The following is a 19,440-nucleotide window of genomic DNA, read 5'->3' as shown; positions in this document are numbered from 1 at the left end:
TAGTGAGAGAGATGGACAATGAATTCTGTCTTAGCATTTGAAGTTTCAGGTCTGTATAGGACATACTGGTGACATCACTCCAAAAATGAGTTAAATGTTTATAGAAGTCTGGACTTTAGGAGAGGTACCACCTGTAGATACACGTTTGGCAGTTTTCAGCTTATCTGTAATAATGGAAGCTGTGATTGTGGATAACCCTAAAACTCTACAGAGAAAAAAGAGAAGTAGGTCAAGGGACCATTCCAAGAAATATTACCATATAGGCTCTAAGTGGAAGACAGAAGTATGTCAAGGGACCATTCCAAGAAATATTACCATTTAGGCTCTAAGTGGAAGACAGAGAAGCATACTATGAAGATATGATTAGATGAATATTATGAGATCTAGTAGAGTGTCAGGAAATCCAAGGCAATATTTCTTTATCAGAACCTAATATCAAAATTAAAGTAACAGGCAAATAATCGGCAACCCCTGCCTTCTACCTACCCCACGACCCCCAATTCAGTTAACTTTTAGTTGATTCTAAATCCATGTATAGTAAAAATTTTCATTGTTAATTATAACCCCTAATTAGACCAGATAAGTCTTCTAGTTTTTACTATATTTTCCATGAACCAAAAGGCTCATCACCTCTATTTCAAAACATAATGGAATGAACATTTACAGTCATTCAAAGTAAAAGTAACTTCTGAGATACTCTTATCACGTGAACCTTTGGGCTTTTCATTCTCAAGGATTCTCTGACTCCCACAATGAATTTTGCAATTATGAATACCAAATAATTCTTAGATGGTACTTAATATATTAAAGCATATAGCATGGCCTTAAAATCTAATAATTTTTATCCCTATAATTAGAGCTCAGTGTATTTTCACTTTTAGATGATTGCATTTTGATTGTAAGAACCTATAGGATCTACAGATCTACAACTCTGCATACGCAGAGCCTTGTTTGATCATATAATCATCTTGAGATATTTAAACCTTGTTAAATAAGCTTTAAGAAATTTGGTCAAGAAAATAGTTGGAAAGGTGAGATTAATAGTCTCACAATAAAGCTCTCTTATCTGTTTAGAAAGTCCTTATCAGTATTCTTTTCTCAGTTCTAGCTACCTTGGAAGTTAAATGTGACCAGTTGTCAACCTAGGTATGTCACTGCTTTAGAAGATTCATTTGTAATATTTTTTATTTAAATCTAAAATAACATTTCGGCAGGTCACAAAACCAAAGAGTTCATGATACTAAGATCTTAGTAAAAAATAGTTGATTCAAAATACTTACAGTTGATGATTAACATAACTAGGCCAAAGTAATACAGTTTAGTTTCTTTTTTACTACATAACTTGACTGATTTCCTTTATTACTAGAATTTTACAACTATGTATTACAACAATGGTATATTTACAACTATGTATTTGTCTACAATAGACAAAATATCCTGTATTACAAACTATAATTGAATAGGCTTTACTTTTTTAGTGTATACATATCTAGACACAGCTAAACTTTTCTTTTAATACTAATAAATTTTAAAACACATACTGAAAAAAAAGGAGTTCCTATCTGACCATTATTGCCTAGGAATCACATCAAAATATCTTTATTCCTCCTTTTCCTTTAGCTTTACATCTTGGTTCCCAGGACAGTAACGAAGATTAATTTTGTAAGGTTATTTAGACTACTTTGATAACATATCAAAATTCAGCTCTTTAGTTGATATATTCTTAGCAGAGTATCAACTCACACCTTGATAATCCTCCTATCCCCAGAAACATTTGGAATGACCATAGACAATTCCCCTGGAATTAGTGTTTAGTTAGTGTATTTTACCAATACTATATATTCTCTTTTATCTGTTTGGCCACTCCAAAGAACCTGATAACTGAGTACATATATAACTTTATACATTCTTTAAAAAAAAAGTATGTTTTTAGGTTTTTATAAACTTATGTATTATCACAGTATTGAGAGCTATTATGCAATATTTTAACCATGCCCTTTTGGTTGAAATTATACTATTCAATAAAATAAAACTGTTACATCCTTAAACAGATTAAAATATTTCTTAATTTGTATTCAGAGAATCACTGTCCCAATTATTTCCTTTACCTGCCACATTATAATTGTATTCTCTTATTAATAAGGATCATTGCAATTTTTAAAAATTCGTCTTTATTGAGCACTTAATATATGTCTAGAACTGTATAAGACACTGTGGAGACTAAGGAAGACATAAGATAGGGTCTCTGACCTCAAAGAGGTAGAAATTTAAAGGAAAAGACTGCATTTCTGAAACAACAAGAGAAAAATATGGGGAGGATGAAACTGAGTGAAAAATTGTGTGAGACAAACTCTGAAGTATCAAGAACAGAGAAGCCAATGTAGGCTAAAGTAGTTAAAGAGAATTTGATCTGGACTTTGAAGTGATGAGTAAGGGGGTGTGCCATTTAATCTTGGATTTAAAGAATTGACAGATAGGTATCCAGAATAAAAGCCTGGCTAAAGAAAATGGATAAGTTTTCTGAAATTGAGAATTTTTAATGCAGATCAGATCAAAGATGCTATCTGTTTTGCTAGTTAAAATAATGACAGTTTAGAGTCAACTAGCGCAACCTACTATGATTACCAGTATTTAAGAAGTTAATTGTTTTCAACTTTTTTTTACATGGAAAAATAAAAACATAGCTTAAAATCTTAGATTATAGACTGAATGAGATGCTTAGTATAGGTCTGTGTACACTGAATTCTCCATACGATCTTGAGAACTAACTACAAGAAAGAAATTTATTTTTGCCCATGCCTCTAAAGAAGAGATATACTTTCAAAATGTCTTTAATTTGTGGTTTCTGACTCATTTGAAGTCCTGATTTCATATTGCAGATTATTTTGAAATTACAGAACTAATAAAGAACATCTGTGTTAATAGCCTTACATGTCCAACAAAAAACTAAAGTAAAAGATTTTTAAATTGACAAAAACATACAGTGTAACTTTTGTTGGAATTTGCTAGTTTTAAAAACAATACTTTTCTAAAGTTGTCACTTCATTTGAGGGATGGTATAAAGATGGGCTGAATATAGAGTTAGAGCACAAAAGTATTTTATGCTTCTCAACTCATTAGGCCTGATTTGAGGCCCTTCTATAAATGCAGTTCACATGGGCGTGTGGTCCCTTGCATCTATGAGGTAGACAGGCTGGAACAGAGGTAGTGAGAGTGGAAGGGTGCTTCCTGCCTTGGCTCTGAACCATACAGACAGGATGGTCCAGCAGACTCACTCTCTCATACATTCCAGAATTTTTCTACAAAATAAGCAAATATCTCAAGTAAAATATTTTTCTTGGATTGAGTTTTAAATACTTCTTGATTATTTTTATTGTTTGGAATAACAGATGTTCACGCCTGTTAAAGGACCCCAAACTAGTGAATATAATTAGAAAAAATAGAAACTGAAAAATACTTGCCTACTCTTAAGAGGAAATGACATTTTAAGTTTATTCTATACCGAATAGCCAAGAAGAAATTTAAGAATTCTCGTTTGAGAATGGACTTGAGGATATGGGGAAGGGGAAGGGGAAGCTGTGACAAAGAGAGAGTGGCATGGACATATATACACTACCAAACGTAAAATAGATAGCTAGTGGGAAGCAGCCGCATAGCACAGGGAGATCAGCTCAGTGCTTTGTGACCACCTAGAGGGGGATAGGGAGGATGGGAGGGAGATGTAAGAGGGAGGAGATATGGGGATATATGTATATGTATAACTGATTCACTTTGTTATAAAGCAGAAACTAACACACCATTCTAAAGCAATTATACTCAAATAAAGATGTAAAAAAAAAAGAATTCTCTTTTGGAATTTTGGATATAAGGATTTGAATGTTATTTTGAAAGAAGTTTCTTGTTATTAGTGATTTAAAATTATTCCCTTTTTCTTTTGCCATCTAAAATAGAATGTTAGGGGGCTAGACTTGTGATTACCTATGCATTGTATTTTACTGATTACTGTATTCAGGATCAGCTTGTGATCCTGAATATCACACTTTGAAATGGATAATGGATCCTTATCCATTTGACATTGTTGAAACTTCCAAGTGATGAAAAACTCTTTTCTTTCTAAAAATGTCCATCTTAGTCAAAGCTTCCTGACAATTGTGATAATGCGAGAATACAAAATCATGGTGTGGGTTTATGTTTTACTGATAATGTAATCTATTGTCTAAAGATAAAATAAGCTTATTTTTTCTTCTGTATCGACTCAAAAAAGTAATATTCTACAGCTAATCTTTATTTTTTGTATGTTTGTTTGCATAAGAGAAGCTTTAAAAGGTTATTGCTCAAATTTACTTTCAATTTATATATTCTTTACATAGATAAAACTTTCCTATTGAAACTTATATACTTGTTAAATGGACTCATTATATGCACTTATATGCAAATGTTTTTGGCTATTTGATTCTAAGTATAAGAGAAATAAATCAGATGTGACAAATAGTCTGAAATAATTTCAAAATTCTTAGAATTTTTCCAAGTCTCTTTTGGGTAAAGGTTTAATAATAATAATTATACTATTTTAAAATAATAATTTTACTATTAAAATTAGAATTCAGCTCTAATTTAGGTTTTATTTATCTATCTACACAACTGGATGTACTTATTGAAATATTGAAATAAAGGACAATTTTTCTTAATCTGATTCCCATTTTGTTAAGAAAGAGAAAGAGGTGAGATAAAACAGATAAAACAAATTAAAAGATTAAGAAGACATTGTGACCGCCTCGGATTTCAAAAAAAAATTACACAAATACATACACAATTTCTTTGTGACTAAACCAGTACTATTCAGTCCTCTAAAATGTGCCTATAATACAAGAATGTAAATATCCTTTGTTTTCCTTTACATTTTAAGAAAGTATATATAAATGTTTTTCAACACCTCGGAATTGTCAGTGTTTAACTCTTTTCACAGGGTTTCTAATATATTAAGTAAAACATCTACCTGTGTTTTCGATCTGAAAATTTTAAATAAATTGGTAAATATAATTCACCCAGAAAAGTTTACTGTGTGGGGTTAAACAACTAAATGCTTCTAAATTATAGGAATTAACTGAAATGTTTTATAAATTGCCACTCAGATTGCAAACATTGAATTTTTACTGTAGTGACTTTTAGTTTTATTTGTAAATTGACTAACAGTGATTTGTCTCAGAATTATCAATCACTGTTAAATATTTCTCAATCTGTATGTAACATATTTATAGAAATACTCCTTTACAAGCAAGACATTTTAGAAATATTCCTATTAGTGAATGCCATAATAGAAATTACTGATCCAGGAGACAAACAACAACACAAAACCAAAAAAACCCTTTTGTACTCTCAATTTTGCCACCTACTTAATGCCTTTAAAATATCTCTTCAGAATTATGTATAGGTTCTGAACCTAATTCTTCCTCTTACTTGTTTGTTTAGCATACTCATTTATGTCAGGAAACAGTGTAACAGGATAGTATAGTAGGATCTTGATTTTATTCCTTCAATATATTAGATAACTACTCTGAACCTCACTTTACTAATCTATAAAATGGATATAATAATAGTTCCATTTTGGTGATGATTAGATTAATTTGTATTTGTGCTATGCTTGAGTTATACTTCAATTATAAGGTATGGTGGCTATATAATTATAATTGTCATTTAAAAGCTTATTTTAGTTACAATAATTCTCATTTTAATAGTAAGGACATTATAGTTATTAGTAAATCATTGTGTTTCAGTATCTTTATCTACCAAATGAGGAGAGCCTGTGTTCCTTTCAGAATTCCTTAACTATAATAAAATTGTATTACACTGTTTTATTTTGTAGTGCCCTCTAACAGAGGAATTAAGATATTTTTATGTCTTACCTTTATGCAAAAGTACTCAAGTTTGACATGTGACATTATTATTTATAAGTTATAGTAATAAATTGTTGGTTTTTGATAAACCTGGTAACAGTCATTACTCCTTTATCTGTTTTTTAAAACCTGTTTTTTAAAACCTGTTTTTTATATTTTTCTTAGATATTACAAAAATTTTTCTCTTCACAAGTAGCTTCTGTCAGTTATTTGATTTTACCATCAGTACTAACAGAAACTAGAGTTAAGAATCTTCATGTAGGGACTTCCCTGGTGGTCCAGTGGTTAAGACTCTACGCTTCCACTGCAGGGGGCACAGGTTTGATCCCTAGTCAGGGAACGAAGATCCTGCATGCATGCCACATGGCCAAAAAAAAGAAAAAAAGAGTCTTCATGTATAATTTCTTTCCTTATTCTGAGCATAGTGACTTAAATTAGGTAGTAGCAAACAGATGGTAGTATGCTTATATGGTATTTATGTTGTTTTCTTTGCTGCTAGGAGGTGGGGGAATGACTTACCACTTAAAAAGAATTATTCTTAGGTTATATGTTGATTTATATGATAAGCTTTAGTAAGAAAGTAGGAAATTGCCCAGTAATTTTGTTCATTGTATTTATATATGGTAAATGCTCTAGATTTAAATCTTTTACCTTTTTCCCCTCAGAAGAAAATATGTGTATTTAAAACTGGGCCACTCAAACTTGATATTCTCCCCCAAAGCTAATCATGTTTTCCTTTCATCCTAGTTCAGACTTGGTTCCTTCAACCTACAGAAAGTTGCAAACCCAGCTGAGGTCATTAGAGAACTTATTTGTCATTGCCTGGACACCACTGCAGAAAACCAAGCCAAAAATGAGCACCTGCAGAAAGAAAATGAAAGGCTTCTGAGAGACTGGAATGATGTCCAAGGACGGTGTGTGCATAATGTGCTTGTATCATAAAAACACTAAGTTCTTTATATCATTGTAGCTATAAGTTAATGATTTATACATTTATAATATATGTAGACTAGCATATATTTAAAATGAAATCTGTCATTAATTATACCTTTGCTTAATATGATTAAACTAAATTATTGGTCATTATTGTACATTATATGAGTACATTAACACTTTTAGGTCCTTAGTATTTGGTGGCACCGGCAAACTAATAACAATAAGGAGTAATTGGACAATGAGAATCAGAACCCATTAATACTAATCAAAGTTTAAGAAGTTGATGTTTATAAGGATTAATTGACTTCAAGTTATAAGATTAATAATGAATAAAAAAGACATGAAATATAAATAAGCATAGTTGATTCCTTATTTGGAATCTTTTTATGAATGGCATCTATTTCAGGTGAAGTTTGTGTTTGGTTCCTAATAAAGACTTATTTTTGCTGATTGATTGAAAATTCATACTATCAGCATTTTAAAAAGAAGTAGTTGTTACTACTGGATAAGACATTTGAAAGTCTTTATTTTCCTGATTTTCTCCTTATCTTTTAAACGATGAAGAAGAAAGTGACCTATCTTCTCAATTATGCATTTTCTCAACTATATCATAATCTAGGCTGGTCCAGGGTGTAGCGTGTATTACTCTATTATGTAAAAGATGTTTGAAGAAAATAAAATATATGTTCTGAATATTTGTATCTCTATAAAGATATATTAATATAATATGCATGCATTTGTATATATATACATTGCAACATTTGAAATAATTATGTAGAATATATAAAATAATAATTATTATTATTACATCCAGTATGTAAAGTAGATTTTTTATCTTCCATTCAAACCAGTTGCTCTAAAACATAAGAACATTTATCCAATTTAGGGTCTTTTTAGGGCACTCACTAAGATTGTTCTTTATGGACATTAGTAAGTATATGGGGGAGTGCATGAAAAACGTGAAGGGTTTTATCATCATCAATATATGTATGTGAAAATGAGGTTGACTAGAGGAAATTGTTTCTATACATTTACTTATATTTATTAATTAATGCAAGGCATCAACTTAACACCTATCACCTAAAACTTGGTTCTATTTGGCTCTCATTTATTACATTAATAAAGTATCTTGTTTTCTTTTAGTTTTGAATTAATTTTTATCTCCAATTATAGAAAGTGATTAGACCAAATCAAAATTATATAAATGTTAGGAAACCATACAGAAAAATAATTTAGCGTTTCTCTTTAACTTTCTCTTTAAAATTCATGTTCCTATGAATTAATATCAAATATTTGTTCTAGAAAGCATGTTTTGGGGCTCATGTCAGTAGTTTGGGTGTGTTTTTCTATTTTATATACAAAATAAATCAAATGAAATGAGACGTACTCTGGTCGTGATAAGCCATTATATTAAAAACTCAAAATACCCTCAGGATGATTGGAAATTTGATTCACAAATTGCCCACAAAAATGCAGACTGGGTACTTGGTACTTGAGCAAATTGCTTTAAAATGTCTGCCAGAGGTTGAAAGAGGTATTATCTCATCAGTATTCAACAACACTGCCATAGGATGGAAAGCAGCAGGGAACAAAGATGAGACAGTGGAGACAAATATACCTTGTGCTGTAAAACAGCATATGAGGGTATATATAATATGTGCCCCACGGATGCTTGATTTGCTATTTCTGAATTACCCAGAAAATTCTTTTGTGTTATTGTGGCAAAAAGTTACCTATTTGATCAAAAGCATAGCCATGTAGCTTATCACCAGTCTTATGCTCCAGCTATTCTTTTTTTTTTTTTGTAAATACTGGATCACATATCTTCTTCAGGAATTGAAGATGTGTGCCCTTGGAGTGGCCCTTCAAACAGAGGAAACAAAATCCATTCCAGAGAATTCTAGGCTCTTGGTTGTATTCTAGATGTTGGATTAGTAGATTTATCTATTTTCCAAATTTGGTTTTCTTTCCTATCACAGAGAAAGTGGCCATTTTAAAGAACTGTAAATACACCTTGGTCGTGGCCAAGCAGTATTTCCTGAAGTGTTCCCTCTCCAGAGCCTTAGTACACTGGGAAATGAGTAAAGGATTTACAGCTCCTGCTTCCATAAGGCAGTAGTACTGATCAAGAGTCTTTAGAGAGATTAGAAATAGGATACAAACATAGTGAGTTAGGTAACTGACCACATAGATAGTAGAGTTGAGGTCATCTCATTAGGCCTGGTCACAGTTCAGTTTCCTGTGCTGCTTCTGATTAGTCTTATATCTGTCCATTCATGATCCAATCATTTCTTCCTTATCATTGTTCAAGACTATGTGTGCCTGGGAGAGTGGGGGTGTGGGGCACAAAATAGGTGCTGAGAATTCCCTTAGAAGCTATGGTACATAGGTCTGAAATATATTTAATACACAATAGGATATTATATGAGCAAAAAGCAGTCATATACATGTGTGCTTATACCATGGAAAATGTTCATGATGTGTTGAGGTGAAATGTGAATTTCCAAAAATATGAAGAGTATCTCATGTTTTTTGTAAAATATGTCTTTAGATAGAGAGTATCTAGAAGGAGAAAATTCAGTGATAATAGTGTGTGTCTGAAATTGTGGATTAAATTTTCCTTTACTTCTTGGGAGTATTTTTTGCATATATTTTTATATTTAAATATGTATCATTATTATAATCAGAGCCAAATCTAAAGCTATTTCCATTTGGGATGACAGTGGAGAATAAATAAGGTTTGAGTAAGGAGTGAGGAATTACAGTAAGAGTAAAAAGAATGAGCTTTAACGTGTAGACTTTTAACATATATATTTGCTGTTATTCTTTTATTTGCTATTTAATAATTGCAGTCTTAGCTCCATTTTAAACAAGTGACATTACTGGATTAATTTAATTCTGTATAGTTTAGATAAAGGAGAAGACATTAGAAATATTGTATGTAAATCCTTAGGTCATTAGCTATATTTATTTCACTGGTTTTTCCTATTTAGTTTCAAATAACAACTCTCAAGTTCCACGTTACTGAATAGGTCTTTTGTTTGCACTCAGACATCAAGTTAGAAACTCTCTAGCTTTGCTCTGAGTTATAGTTATTAAACCTATAATTGAAGGCAGTTTTCAGCATTTTGAATTGGATTGACGCTCATGGAATCATTAGAATAGAAGAGACCTTGAAAGCTCTTCTACTTCATCTCTCTGCCTTCAAGCTAGGATCACATTATAGCCAGATGAATTTAGTCCAATTTTTAAAGACCTCAAGAGGTATCTTCAACTCCCGTTGGTAGCCCATTACATTGTTTAAGAACAGTCACAGGCAGAAAATTCTTCCTTCCATCTATTGGTAATCTGAGTCCTTCATGGTGTACTGAAGGCCATTTCCTCTTGTTCTGTCATCAGAAAGGATGAGGAACAGCTGTTTACCATCTTCTTCAGTACTTAAAGGCTTATTAAATCTCTTTACCACTGCTTGCTTTTCCGTTTCTTTTTAGCATTCTTTGTCCTCTGAACTCTATGTAGATTTTCTTTTGCTGCACAACCCTGACCTGGATATAAATTTGATCAGAGCTGTAAATACAAGGATTACTGCACTGTTTCTAAGTACCACATGTTCACATTTACATATATATTGTTTTATTTTGGGTTATCATTTACTCTTTTATTTTGGATGTTATTTCTCCATGAAATTACCTTGTTTCTGCTCTCATTTTTGTTGTTTTTTTGACACTTATTCTTAAATTCTTTGTTTTCCCATCCAGAAATATTTTATTTTGAATATTCAGTGTTTTCCATATTTAGTTTTTACTCTTTTAGTTTTTTTTTTTTTTTTTTTTTAAGTACTATCCTTTGGTCTGAGTTCCTAGATAACCTCAGTCCTAGGCTGCTAATTAAACTTTATTGTTCTGTTGTCCCAGTCACTGTTAAAAGGATAAAGCATCATTAGGCCTTTCCTGTTTGATGTTTATGGTTTCATCAGGTTTGAGCTTTGCTTTGTAGATGATCCTTGGACTAGCTGTGGTCTGATCTGGTTGTATGTGAGTTCTCCTTTAGTATTGCTAAACTTAGCAATGAATCCCGTATGTCTCACTTACTAATACCTGTTCATTTCTTGAGGTGGAGGGTTGGCAGGAGGCAAGTATCAATAATATGGAAGGCATAGTAACATCATAATGCTGTAAGGGAGGAATGGCATTACAAATGTGATGGGAGGATGGTATGTACCTGTTAGTTACTGAATATTAAATAAAAAGATAGAGTTCTCTGAATTTGTTAATAATTAATAATCAAGAGTAAATTCATATCCTGAAACTATTCACAATAATACTATTTCCTAGCCAACCCCCACTCCCCAGCTTTGTCTAGGAAGTGTTATTCAGTTAAATGATTAGAGGTTTGGTTGTAATAAAATCCTAAAGCTTTGCTAAAACCAAGCAAGGTTAACTCACAGAATGCCATGCATTCTACTGAGTTTGCTTTCCTATCACAGAAATGTTGTTACCATTGACAATGTAGCCGTGACACTATCTATTTAGATAAATAATATTCTTTAGACAAAAAAGATATATTTCATTTTGATATCTATTTTCATTTTTAATTCATGAGTTATACCAAATGTTAATTTTAATAAAGGTTTGGAAATTTGCTTGATAGTTGATAAGTACACTTAATCTTTCAATCAAGAATTATTGAAGTGATTTATATGGAAATTAAATATGCCTTTAAATCAGATAAATTACTAATTGGTTACTATTGTTATGGTTTTACATATTAAATTATACAAGATTTTTATTTTAAATTTTTATAACTGATTTTTCCTTTGTATATGTTTAAAGTATTTTATTGTACACTCAGGTGTATGTTCTAGTTATCATTTAACATTTGTTGTTGTGTTACATTGGAAAATAGTACAAGAAAGTAAGAATATAATGTTTACAAACACTTTGCATCTGAAATATAAATGCAGTAACATCCCAGCTGAAAATAAGCCATCAGTATTGGCAGCTTCTCCTCAACTTTGGCTCTATTTTTTTCCCCACACCTTTTGGAGTACTTCTTTCTCAGAGAGCTTTGCTTGATGATAGAGGTACTGCTATATTAATATTTATCACAGTTTTTTTTGCAAGTGGATAAACAATTTTTTAAATTAAAGTTAAGCCTGTATAAAATGTTCAGCAAGTACAGATGAGTATGAAATTAAAAATCCTCTATCCTTAGCCTACCCTTGGAAGTAATTAATTTTTAGAATTTCTATTTTCATTCTTTTGGTGATTTGCTACATATACTTATTCACTCTACTTCTTAATGTTCTGAAATTTAAGATTTACTTGTTTGCTCCCTGCTATAAGATGAGGAATTTTGAGCACTTCCCCTGGTCTTGTTTTTCTCCTCTGAACCGCATCCCAGGTTTCATTTTAATTTTACTTTCATGCATCTTTTGGTCACATTTATTTATTTTTAAGTCCATTAGCCTTTTAGGCAATGTAATTGATTCCCTCTTTACAAAATATAAGCATTAAGCATCCCTACGCTCTTTCATTTATTTTCTTCCTTTCTATGCCTAAACTCTTTTAGCTGTACCATTATGTGCATCACTTAAATATCACAATTTTTTAGAAGCTTGAAGACAATGAAAAATATTACTGTTACAATAGTGAATAGCTATTAAAGGAGTGAAAAATATAATATTCAGAAACACTGGTTTTCCATTTCTTTATAAGATGTCCATATTAACTTGCTCACTTCATTCATTTATCTGATAAATAGCTATTCAACATGTGTTGAATGCCAAACACTATGCTAGGCACAGAGGATAAAGCAGCCAATAAAACATACATGCTCTCTGCCCTTACAGAGTTCACAGCCTTGGCAATGACTACGGTATAAGACTGCTGTAATTGGTCCCAGAAAATATAATGCCATATGTTCCCTTTCATCCCATGAGAGGCCCTAATTCTTTGCATTTCTAGCTAGGTAGTCTCTTGAAAGTATAAGGGCATGTATATCAAATTTTGACATTTTTGTTTCTAATTATTTCACTGAAAAATATATATAGTTAAATAATATATATAATGAAAATACTAGAATACCTGTATAAAACAACAAGTATAATTAACAGTATGGTAAAGAGAAAACCAGGCAGAGCTAAACTACTTTTAAAAGAATATATTACATGAAATAATTTATATTTGAATCTTTAAAATAGAGGTTTATTCATGGTGTGTGTGTATGCACATATCAAGTATATACAACCTCTACTAGTTTGCCTTCTTTATTTTATATATATCTGAGAGATTAAAATTAGTAAGTCTCTTGTTAGCTCATTTGAACATTGTAGGAAGAATTATAGACAGAGAATTTTATGTTTTGTCTTATATATCTAAAATTTAAAATGTATAGTGTTTCACATTTGCTGTTTCATTAATCTCCTTAGAAATTTCAAGTTGGATAAATATGTGTGTGTGTGTGTGTGTGTGTTTGCTGGGTTATAAGATACAACTGGGTATGTCATGTTCTTGTTGTGGAGCAGTTCATAATCTATTTGGGGAGAACAGATTAGGTAAATCACTTAATCACAAAACAAGATCATGGTTGCTATTATAGTAATATTAACAAAGTACAAGAAACATAGGCTATAGTTACTCTTGTTTGAAATTTCTCCCACAAATATGTGCTTTTGGAAATAAACCATAGATGTGAATAAGTTATTACATTTAGAGGTTTAGATGTTTTAAAAGCTTTTTTGCTATCAGTTTCCAATTTCTATCCTTTTCTCAGTATGTAAACTACAAACGCTAATGAACAATAAGTTCTAATTATTTGTTTACCTGTATAAAACTTTAAATCAATGAAAACATGTTTAAATGATTTTAATGGTATTTTTCTTGAAAAATTTTCTTGAAATTGTCTTCAGTATTAGATTGAATAATGCTAAAACAAAACACATGATTTATTTATTTGTTTATTTATATTTTAGATTTGAAAAATATGTGAGTGCTAAGGAAGCTTTGGAGACTGATCTTTATAAACGGTTCATTCTGGTGCTGAATGAGAAGAAAGCAAAGATCAGAAGCTTACATCAATTGTTAAATGAAGTTCAAGAACTGGAAAAGAACATCGAGCATAAAAGGTATTTTGACCTTTCTGTTTTGGGATGGCAGATGCAGACATTTTAGTGGAATTTCTTCCCAAACTTAATGAAAGTTAGATGCCAACTTTTTAGTAATATGAGATCATTTGATAGTCTGGGGTTGGATGCTCTGGTTGTTAGATGCAGTGGACTGGAGAATTCTCAACATGATCTCTCCATGCCTGCCCAACTGTCACACCTAGACTTAAATCATAAAACTGGCATGAGATTTACCTAAATAATATTAGTTTAATTCTTAGGCATCACTAAGAAATATATTAATTAAAAGCTTTCATCTTCTGCAGAACCATAGAGTTGGGCACACATTTGTAATCTCGATGTCTAAGCAATGCTTAATTTTAGAATCAAGTGGCTCTAAGTGTGAATATGTACTTGATTTTTAAGGAAGAATCATAGGTGACTTATGACTGGTATAACTTGGACAATCCTTAAACTCTCTGTGCCTTACTTGGATATCTTCGTAATAAGAATAAAGGTACCCATCTCAGAGTTTTGGGGAGACCAAATGAAAGAACTGCTTTGAGATCAGTAAAGTACTGATTACTCTGTGACCCACAGAAAGTAATTTAGAAGAATAGTATTGTGATTTGATAGATAAATAATAAATGATAATAAACTGACTCAAGAATTAATTATAGTGAGCACTAAACCACATGTATATAAGGTAAAAGAGAAACTTGTTCTTAAGAGAGTTAACATATAGTCTTTAAAGTGCTTTCATCCTAATTATATATATTTCAATATATATTTGTTTAATTATAATGTTTTTCCAGGGATATTTTCTATAATTACTTACTGGTGAATTTGATACCTAGCCAGGAATGAACCATAAGTCTACCTCTCTCTGTTTCTAGGGAAACTCCAACATGTTCTGAAATGACTACTGACAGAGATGCAATCTATGATGAAAGTACTGATGAGGAAAGTGAAATCCCACCTAATCCCTCTGGGTTAAGTCCAGGTAAAGTAAATACATTTATGTCCTTTGTTGGACATCTCACTTGGGCTTATTATTTATTACTTATTATGATAATAAACCTTAAAGAAAAATGTTATGAAAATAATTTTTTCTACACACATTCTTTAGGGTTTTTAGTCTAAAACCACAAGTACTTAATGTTAAAAATTAATATTTATTATAAAATGCAGCAACTCATTGGCAACAACAAAACAAGCAAGCATGCACATGTATATACATACACACACACATATACATCAAGGTATACTATTCCTCATTAAACAAAGATGCATAAGCGATAAGCAAGATATGTCTTCACGTCAAATATGTACCAGGAACTCTTCTATGCAGTAGAGAGCAAAACACAAAAATTTCCTCTTTCGTGGAGTTTAAATTCTAGCCAGGGAAACAGAAATAGCAAGATGAGTAAATTAAAGTGTGTTAGTGATAAATGCTGAGGAGAAAAATAAACCAGGGAAGGATGATAAAAAATGTCAGGGTGGGAATAGGGATGAGGGCTGTGATTTTAGCTAAGGCACCAGAAAAGACCTCGGTGAAAAGGTGTAAGTCTACCTGTGGGAAGAGCGTGCCAGGCAGAAAAAGCAGTTAAGTACAAAAGCCCTGATGTGGGAGTTTGCCTGATGTGTTCGAGCAATAGCATGGAGAGCAGTATGCATAAAGTGGAAAGATGAAGATAGGGAGTATTAGGAGATGAGGTCAAAGAGGCCAGATGATGTATAAGGTCTTCTAGGCCATTGTATGGATTTCAGTTTTCAATTTGAGTGATACTGGAAACTGTTACAGAATTTTAACTAGTCAAGTGACATGATCTGACTTGAGTTTCTTTCTTTTTTTTTTTTTTTTTTGCGATACGCGGGCCTCTCACTGTTGTGGCCTCTGCCATTGAGGAGCACAGGCTCCAGATGCTCAGGCCCAGCGGCCATGGCTCATGGGCCCAGCCGCTCCACAGCATGTGGGATCTTCCCAGACCGGGGCACGAACCCGTGTCCCCTGCACCAGCAGGCGGACTCTCAACCACTGCGCCACCAGGGAAGCCCCTGACTTAAGTTTTAACAGGATTAATCTGTTGTGTTGAGAATATAGGATGATAAGTGCAGAAGATATAACAGACAGAAAGCTAGTTCAACAGTGAGTGAAGGATGAGAGGGCCTTAGACGAGAGTGAAAGCAGTGAAGGTGGTAAACAAAGGGCAGATTCTAGAAATGTTTAGAGGCAGCAGAATTTGCTGATGAAGTGGGTATGGGTCATCAGAGAAAGATAGCGGTGATGGTAAGCTTTTTGGAATGAACTATTGAAAGATGCAGTTGACCTAGCAAGGTGGGGGAGACTGCGAGGGGAAGGGCTGGAACTCAGTTTTGGAAACATTAATTCTGAGATATTGAGTAGAGAGATGGATATACAAATTTGGACTTTGGGGGAGGGCTCCTGCTGATAAATAAGATGGTATTTAGAGCTGGCTGAGATCTGAAGGGAGTTTGAGAAGACTGAAAAGAGCAGTGGTCCAGGGACTCAGCCCTAATACACTTGAGTGTGCAGAGGTCAGGAAGATGAGGAGACCAACGCAGAAGACTGAGGGAGCAGCAAATATTGTAGGTGTGGGATCCTGAAAGCCAAGTCGACAAAGTGTTTCAGGGAGGAGACTGTGATCAGCTGAGTTGAATGCTGCAAATTGGTCAAGGAAGAGGAGGATGAGCACTGACTGCTGTATTTAGCAATATAAATGTTATTGGGGCTCTTAATAAAACATTTTCAGTGGAATGGTGGGGAATAGAATAGGAAGCACAAAAGGAATAAGAAGAGAGAATTGGAGAAGAGATAGCTAATATAAGCAACGTTTTTAACAAGTTTTACTGTAAAAAAAAAAAAAAAGGAAAGACCCAGGTCAAGAGCTCGAGGGGGAAGTGAGGTCAAGAGGGTTTTTTTTTTCTCTTAGATGAGAGAAATAATGCTTTGTTTGCATACTGATGGGAGTACATAAGGAGAGAGAGAAAAAAATGTCCAGGCAGTAGACAGAGGTAAGAATTGCTAGAATACTGTCTCTAAGTAGATAAGATGGGATCAGATGCACAAACGGCAGGATTCATTTAGCTAGGAGCATGGGCACTTCCCCTAATGACAGGAAAGAAGGTAGAATAAATGAACAAAGACACAGGAAAGTGTCTAATTACATTCATGGAAACGTTCTGTTGTTGATTAAATTAGTTGATTGATTAATCTGATTCTAATTAGATTTGAATTGGGTCAGTCACACACAGACTCTCATTTTGCACATGAGAGTAAAATTTCATTTGGAGGCTATGCTTGGTTTACATTTGTGGCCCATTTAAAATGAAATCCTTTTTTAAAATAATCAGATGTAATTGAAAGCTCACAAAGAAAGAGAATCTGTACTCTTTCCAATTTGAACGTTCTGAATTTTTATTAAACACAATGGCCTTTGATTTTGTTCCCTGTTCAGAGTATCTCACGAAACTTTGATGTAGATGAAAATTATTTTTGAAGAGAAAGTATACGGTTAAACATGGGTACATGAGAATGGGGTCCTTTATGTGTTGTCTCTTTTAAGCAAAGCTTTACGTTATAATTGTACTCTTTTAAATTTGGCAAAATTTCTCTTCAAAAATGTTTAGGTCATTGCATATTTTTTCTATATTTTACATGGAATTTTTTCTTTAACTCATATCTAGTTCACAACATATTTGACCATAGGTCTCTGATTCTAATTTTTTTTGTTTTGCATTTAACTTGCTTTTTACAAGTTTTCTATGTCAAGAATTAAGAGCATTTTTTATTAGAAGTTTTAACTATTCTTTTCTCTCTGCTTCAGCAAGAAGTGTTCATGAAACTGGTTTGCTAAAGGAAAAAAAAAGTAAATCTTAGATCTAAAATGCTTAATTTTGCATTAAGCACTAGATTCCGTAGATCTGAGGAAAAACATTATACATGTTAAATAATAAAATCAGCCTCATAATTTACCATATTCCATAATCTATTCTTTTATGGCGACAAAATATATTCTTAGTCCATGAGTTTTTTTTTTTTTAATCACAGTTTAGTCTTTTGGTATTTTATATATTACTACTATGTGTTTGGGGTACAACAGTGAGAATTTCTTCCCTATTCTGCTGTCTTGACAATAACTTCTTAGAGTACCAGTAAATACATGAATTTATTTTAGATACTGCAGGTTCATGTGTGTTTTCTGTACAATAAAAACTAGAGGAAAACAAATCGATGGGATTTAATACATTTATCTTTCAGAAAGCCATTTCTTTAAATGGCTAGATCTGTAACTTGATAGTAATTTTTATTATAAAATATATTTTCATTATTAATTATTAAAATCACCAGATTTCCTCATGAGTTGTTTACATTATTACCTCATTCCTGCATAATGAAGAGGTTTAGTGAGCCCAGAATCGTTTAGTGGTTCCACAATATTCATTCAAGTAAAAGATTTGAATGAATATTGTGGAACCACTAAACAATTTTTATGCATATACCCAGAAGTAGGGAAGGGATATTGTAGTTTGTAGGAAACTGATAGGTAACATTTTTATGAATAAGCAATCTGTTTTATTACTTTCTTCCTCCAAAGTTTTTAAATTTCCCTCATCGTTAGGATTGTTGAGGAAATAACTAATGACAAGTAGTTCAATCCAATAAGTGACATCATGTTCATATGTACTACACCATATTTAAAGGTTTAAGAAAAACCTTTAAAATATTCACTAACAGTTTATTAGCTAAAAGTAGATCTCTGAAGTATTCTAAAACTTGAACATCACAGTCGATAGCACCCCACGACTATGTTTTATGTTTTTCTCTAGTAAGATTTGCTTTCTCCATGTCTTAATTTCCAGAATTTCTAGAGAGGTAGCAGTTGTTTTACAGACTTTATTTTCTAAACTGTGACTGCATACTGAAGCCCTAGAGTTCATAGATATTCACTTTGTTTCAGATTAAGATTATGACAGATAAACTAGTTGCTGTGTTCCCTATTTATAGCTCAATTCCTGGATTACAAAGGAGGATGGGTCACTTTCATTCTCATCTAGTTGGTATTAACTCCTTGTGGCTTTCCTGGTTAGTCTGGACTCCTCCTGCCTCCAGAGTTGTTTTTGTTTTTTAATTCAATGGAAACGTATTGGGTTATTATAGATATTATTAAACAACCTTCTCTACAGGAAATCCTCTGTTTCTTTAGTTACAATTCAAGGTAATACCTGAGGTCCATCGCTGTGGAGAAACTTCAAGTTGAACTAGGTCCACTGAATAACAGAACCTCACCAAAATATACAGAGATATAAGTGTAATTGGTATAGCATTTTAGTGACAAAAGGCCACTAAGCAGCAGTGCGTGCAAGTGGCCTTTCATTTGCCCCAACAATAGCTGATCTAACCTAAGAAATAACTTAGGGTTATGCAGATTTTTATATTGTTTTATAACCATTTTGATACTGCAATAAAAGTAGAATTATGTG

General features: G+C 32.5%; 1 protein-coding gene across 7 annotated transcripts in view; it reads left to right on the top strand.

Moving 5' to 3' along the window:
• XRCC4 (X-ray repair cross complementing 4) overlaps positions 1-19,440 on the top strand; it is a 361,931-nt gene that overhangs the window by 109,242 nt on the left and 233,249 nt on the right. For all 7 annotated transcript variants that reach the window (XM_082624078.1, XM_082624077.1, XM_082624079.1 and 4 more), the window contains exons 4-6: positions 6,642-6,808; positions 13,804-13,956; positions 14,832-14,938. In XM_082624078.1, the coding sequence (XP_082480204.1) occupies positions 6,642-6,808; positions 13,804-13,956; positions 14,832-14,938 (427 nt within the window). The remainder of the gene's footprint in view (positions 1-6,641; positions 6,809-13,803; positions 13,957-14,831; positions 14,939-19,440) is intronic.

Source organism: Mesoplodon mirus (assembly GCF_964341445.2).
Source record: "Mesoplodon mirus genome assembly, chromosome: 5".
NCBI lineage: Eukaryota > Metazoa > Chordata > Mammalia > Artiodactyla > Ziphiidae > Mesoplodon > Mesoplodon mirus.
The sequence above is the reverse complement of the archived record's forward strand: the minus strand, read 5'-3'. Positions and strand labels throughout refer to the sequence as shown.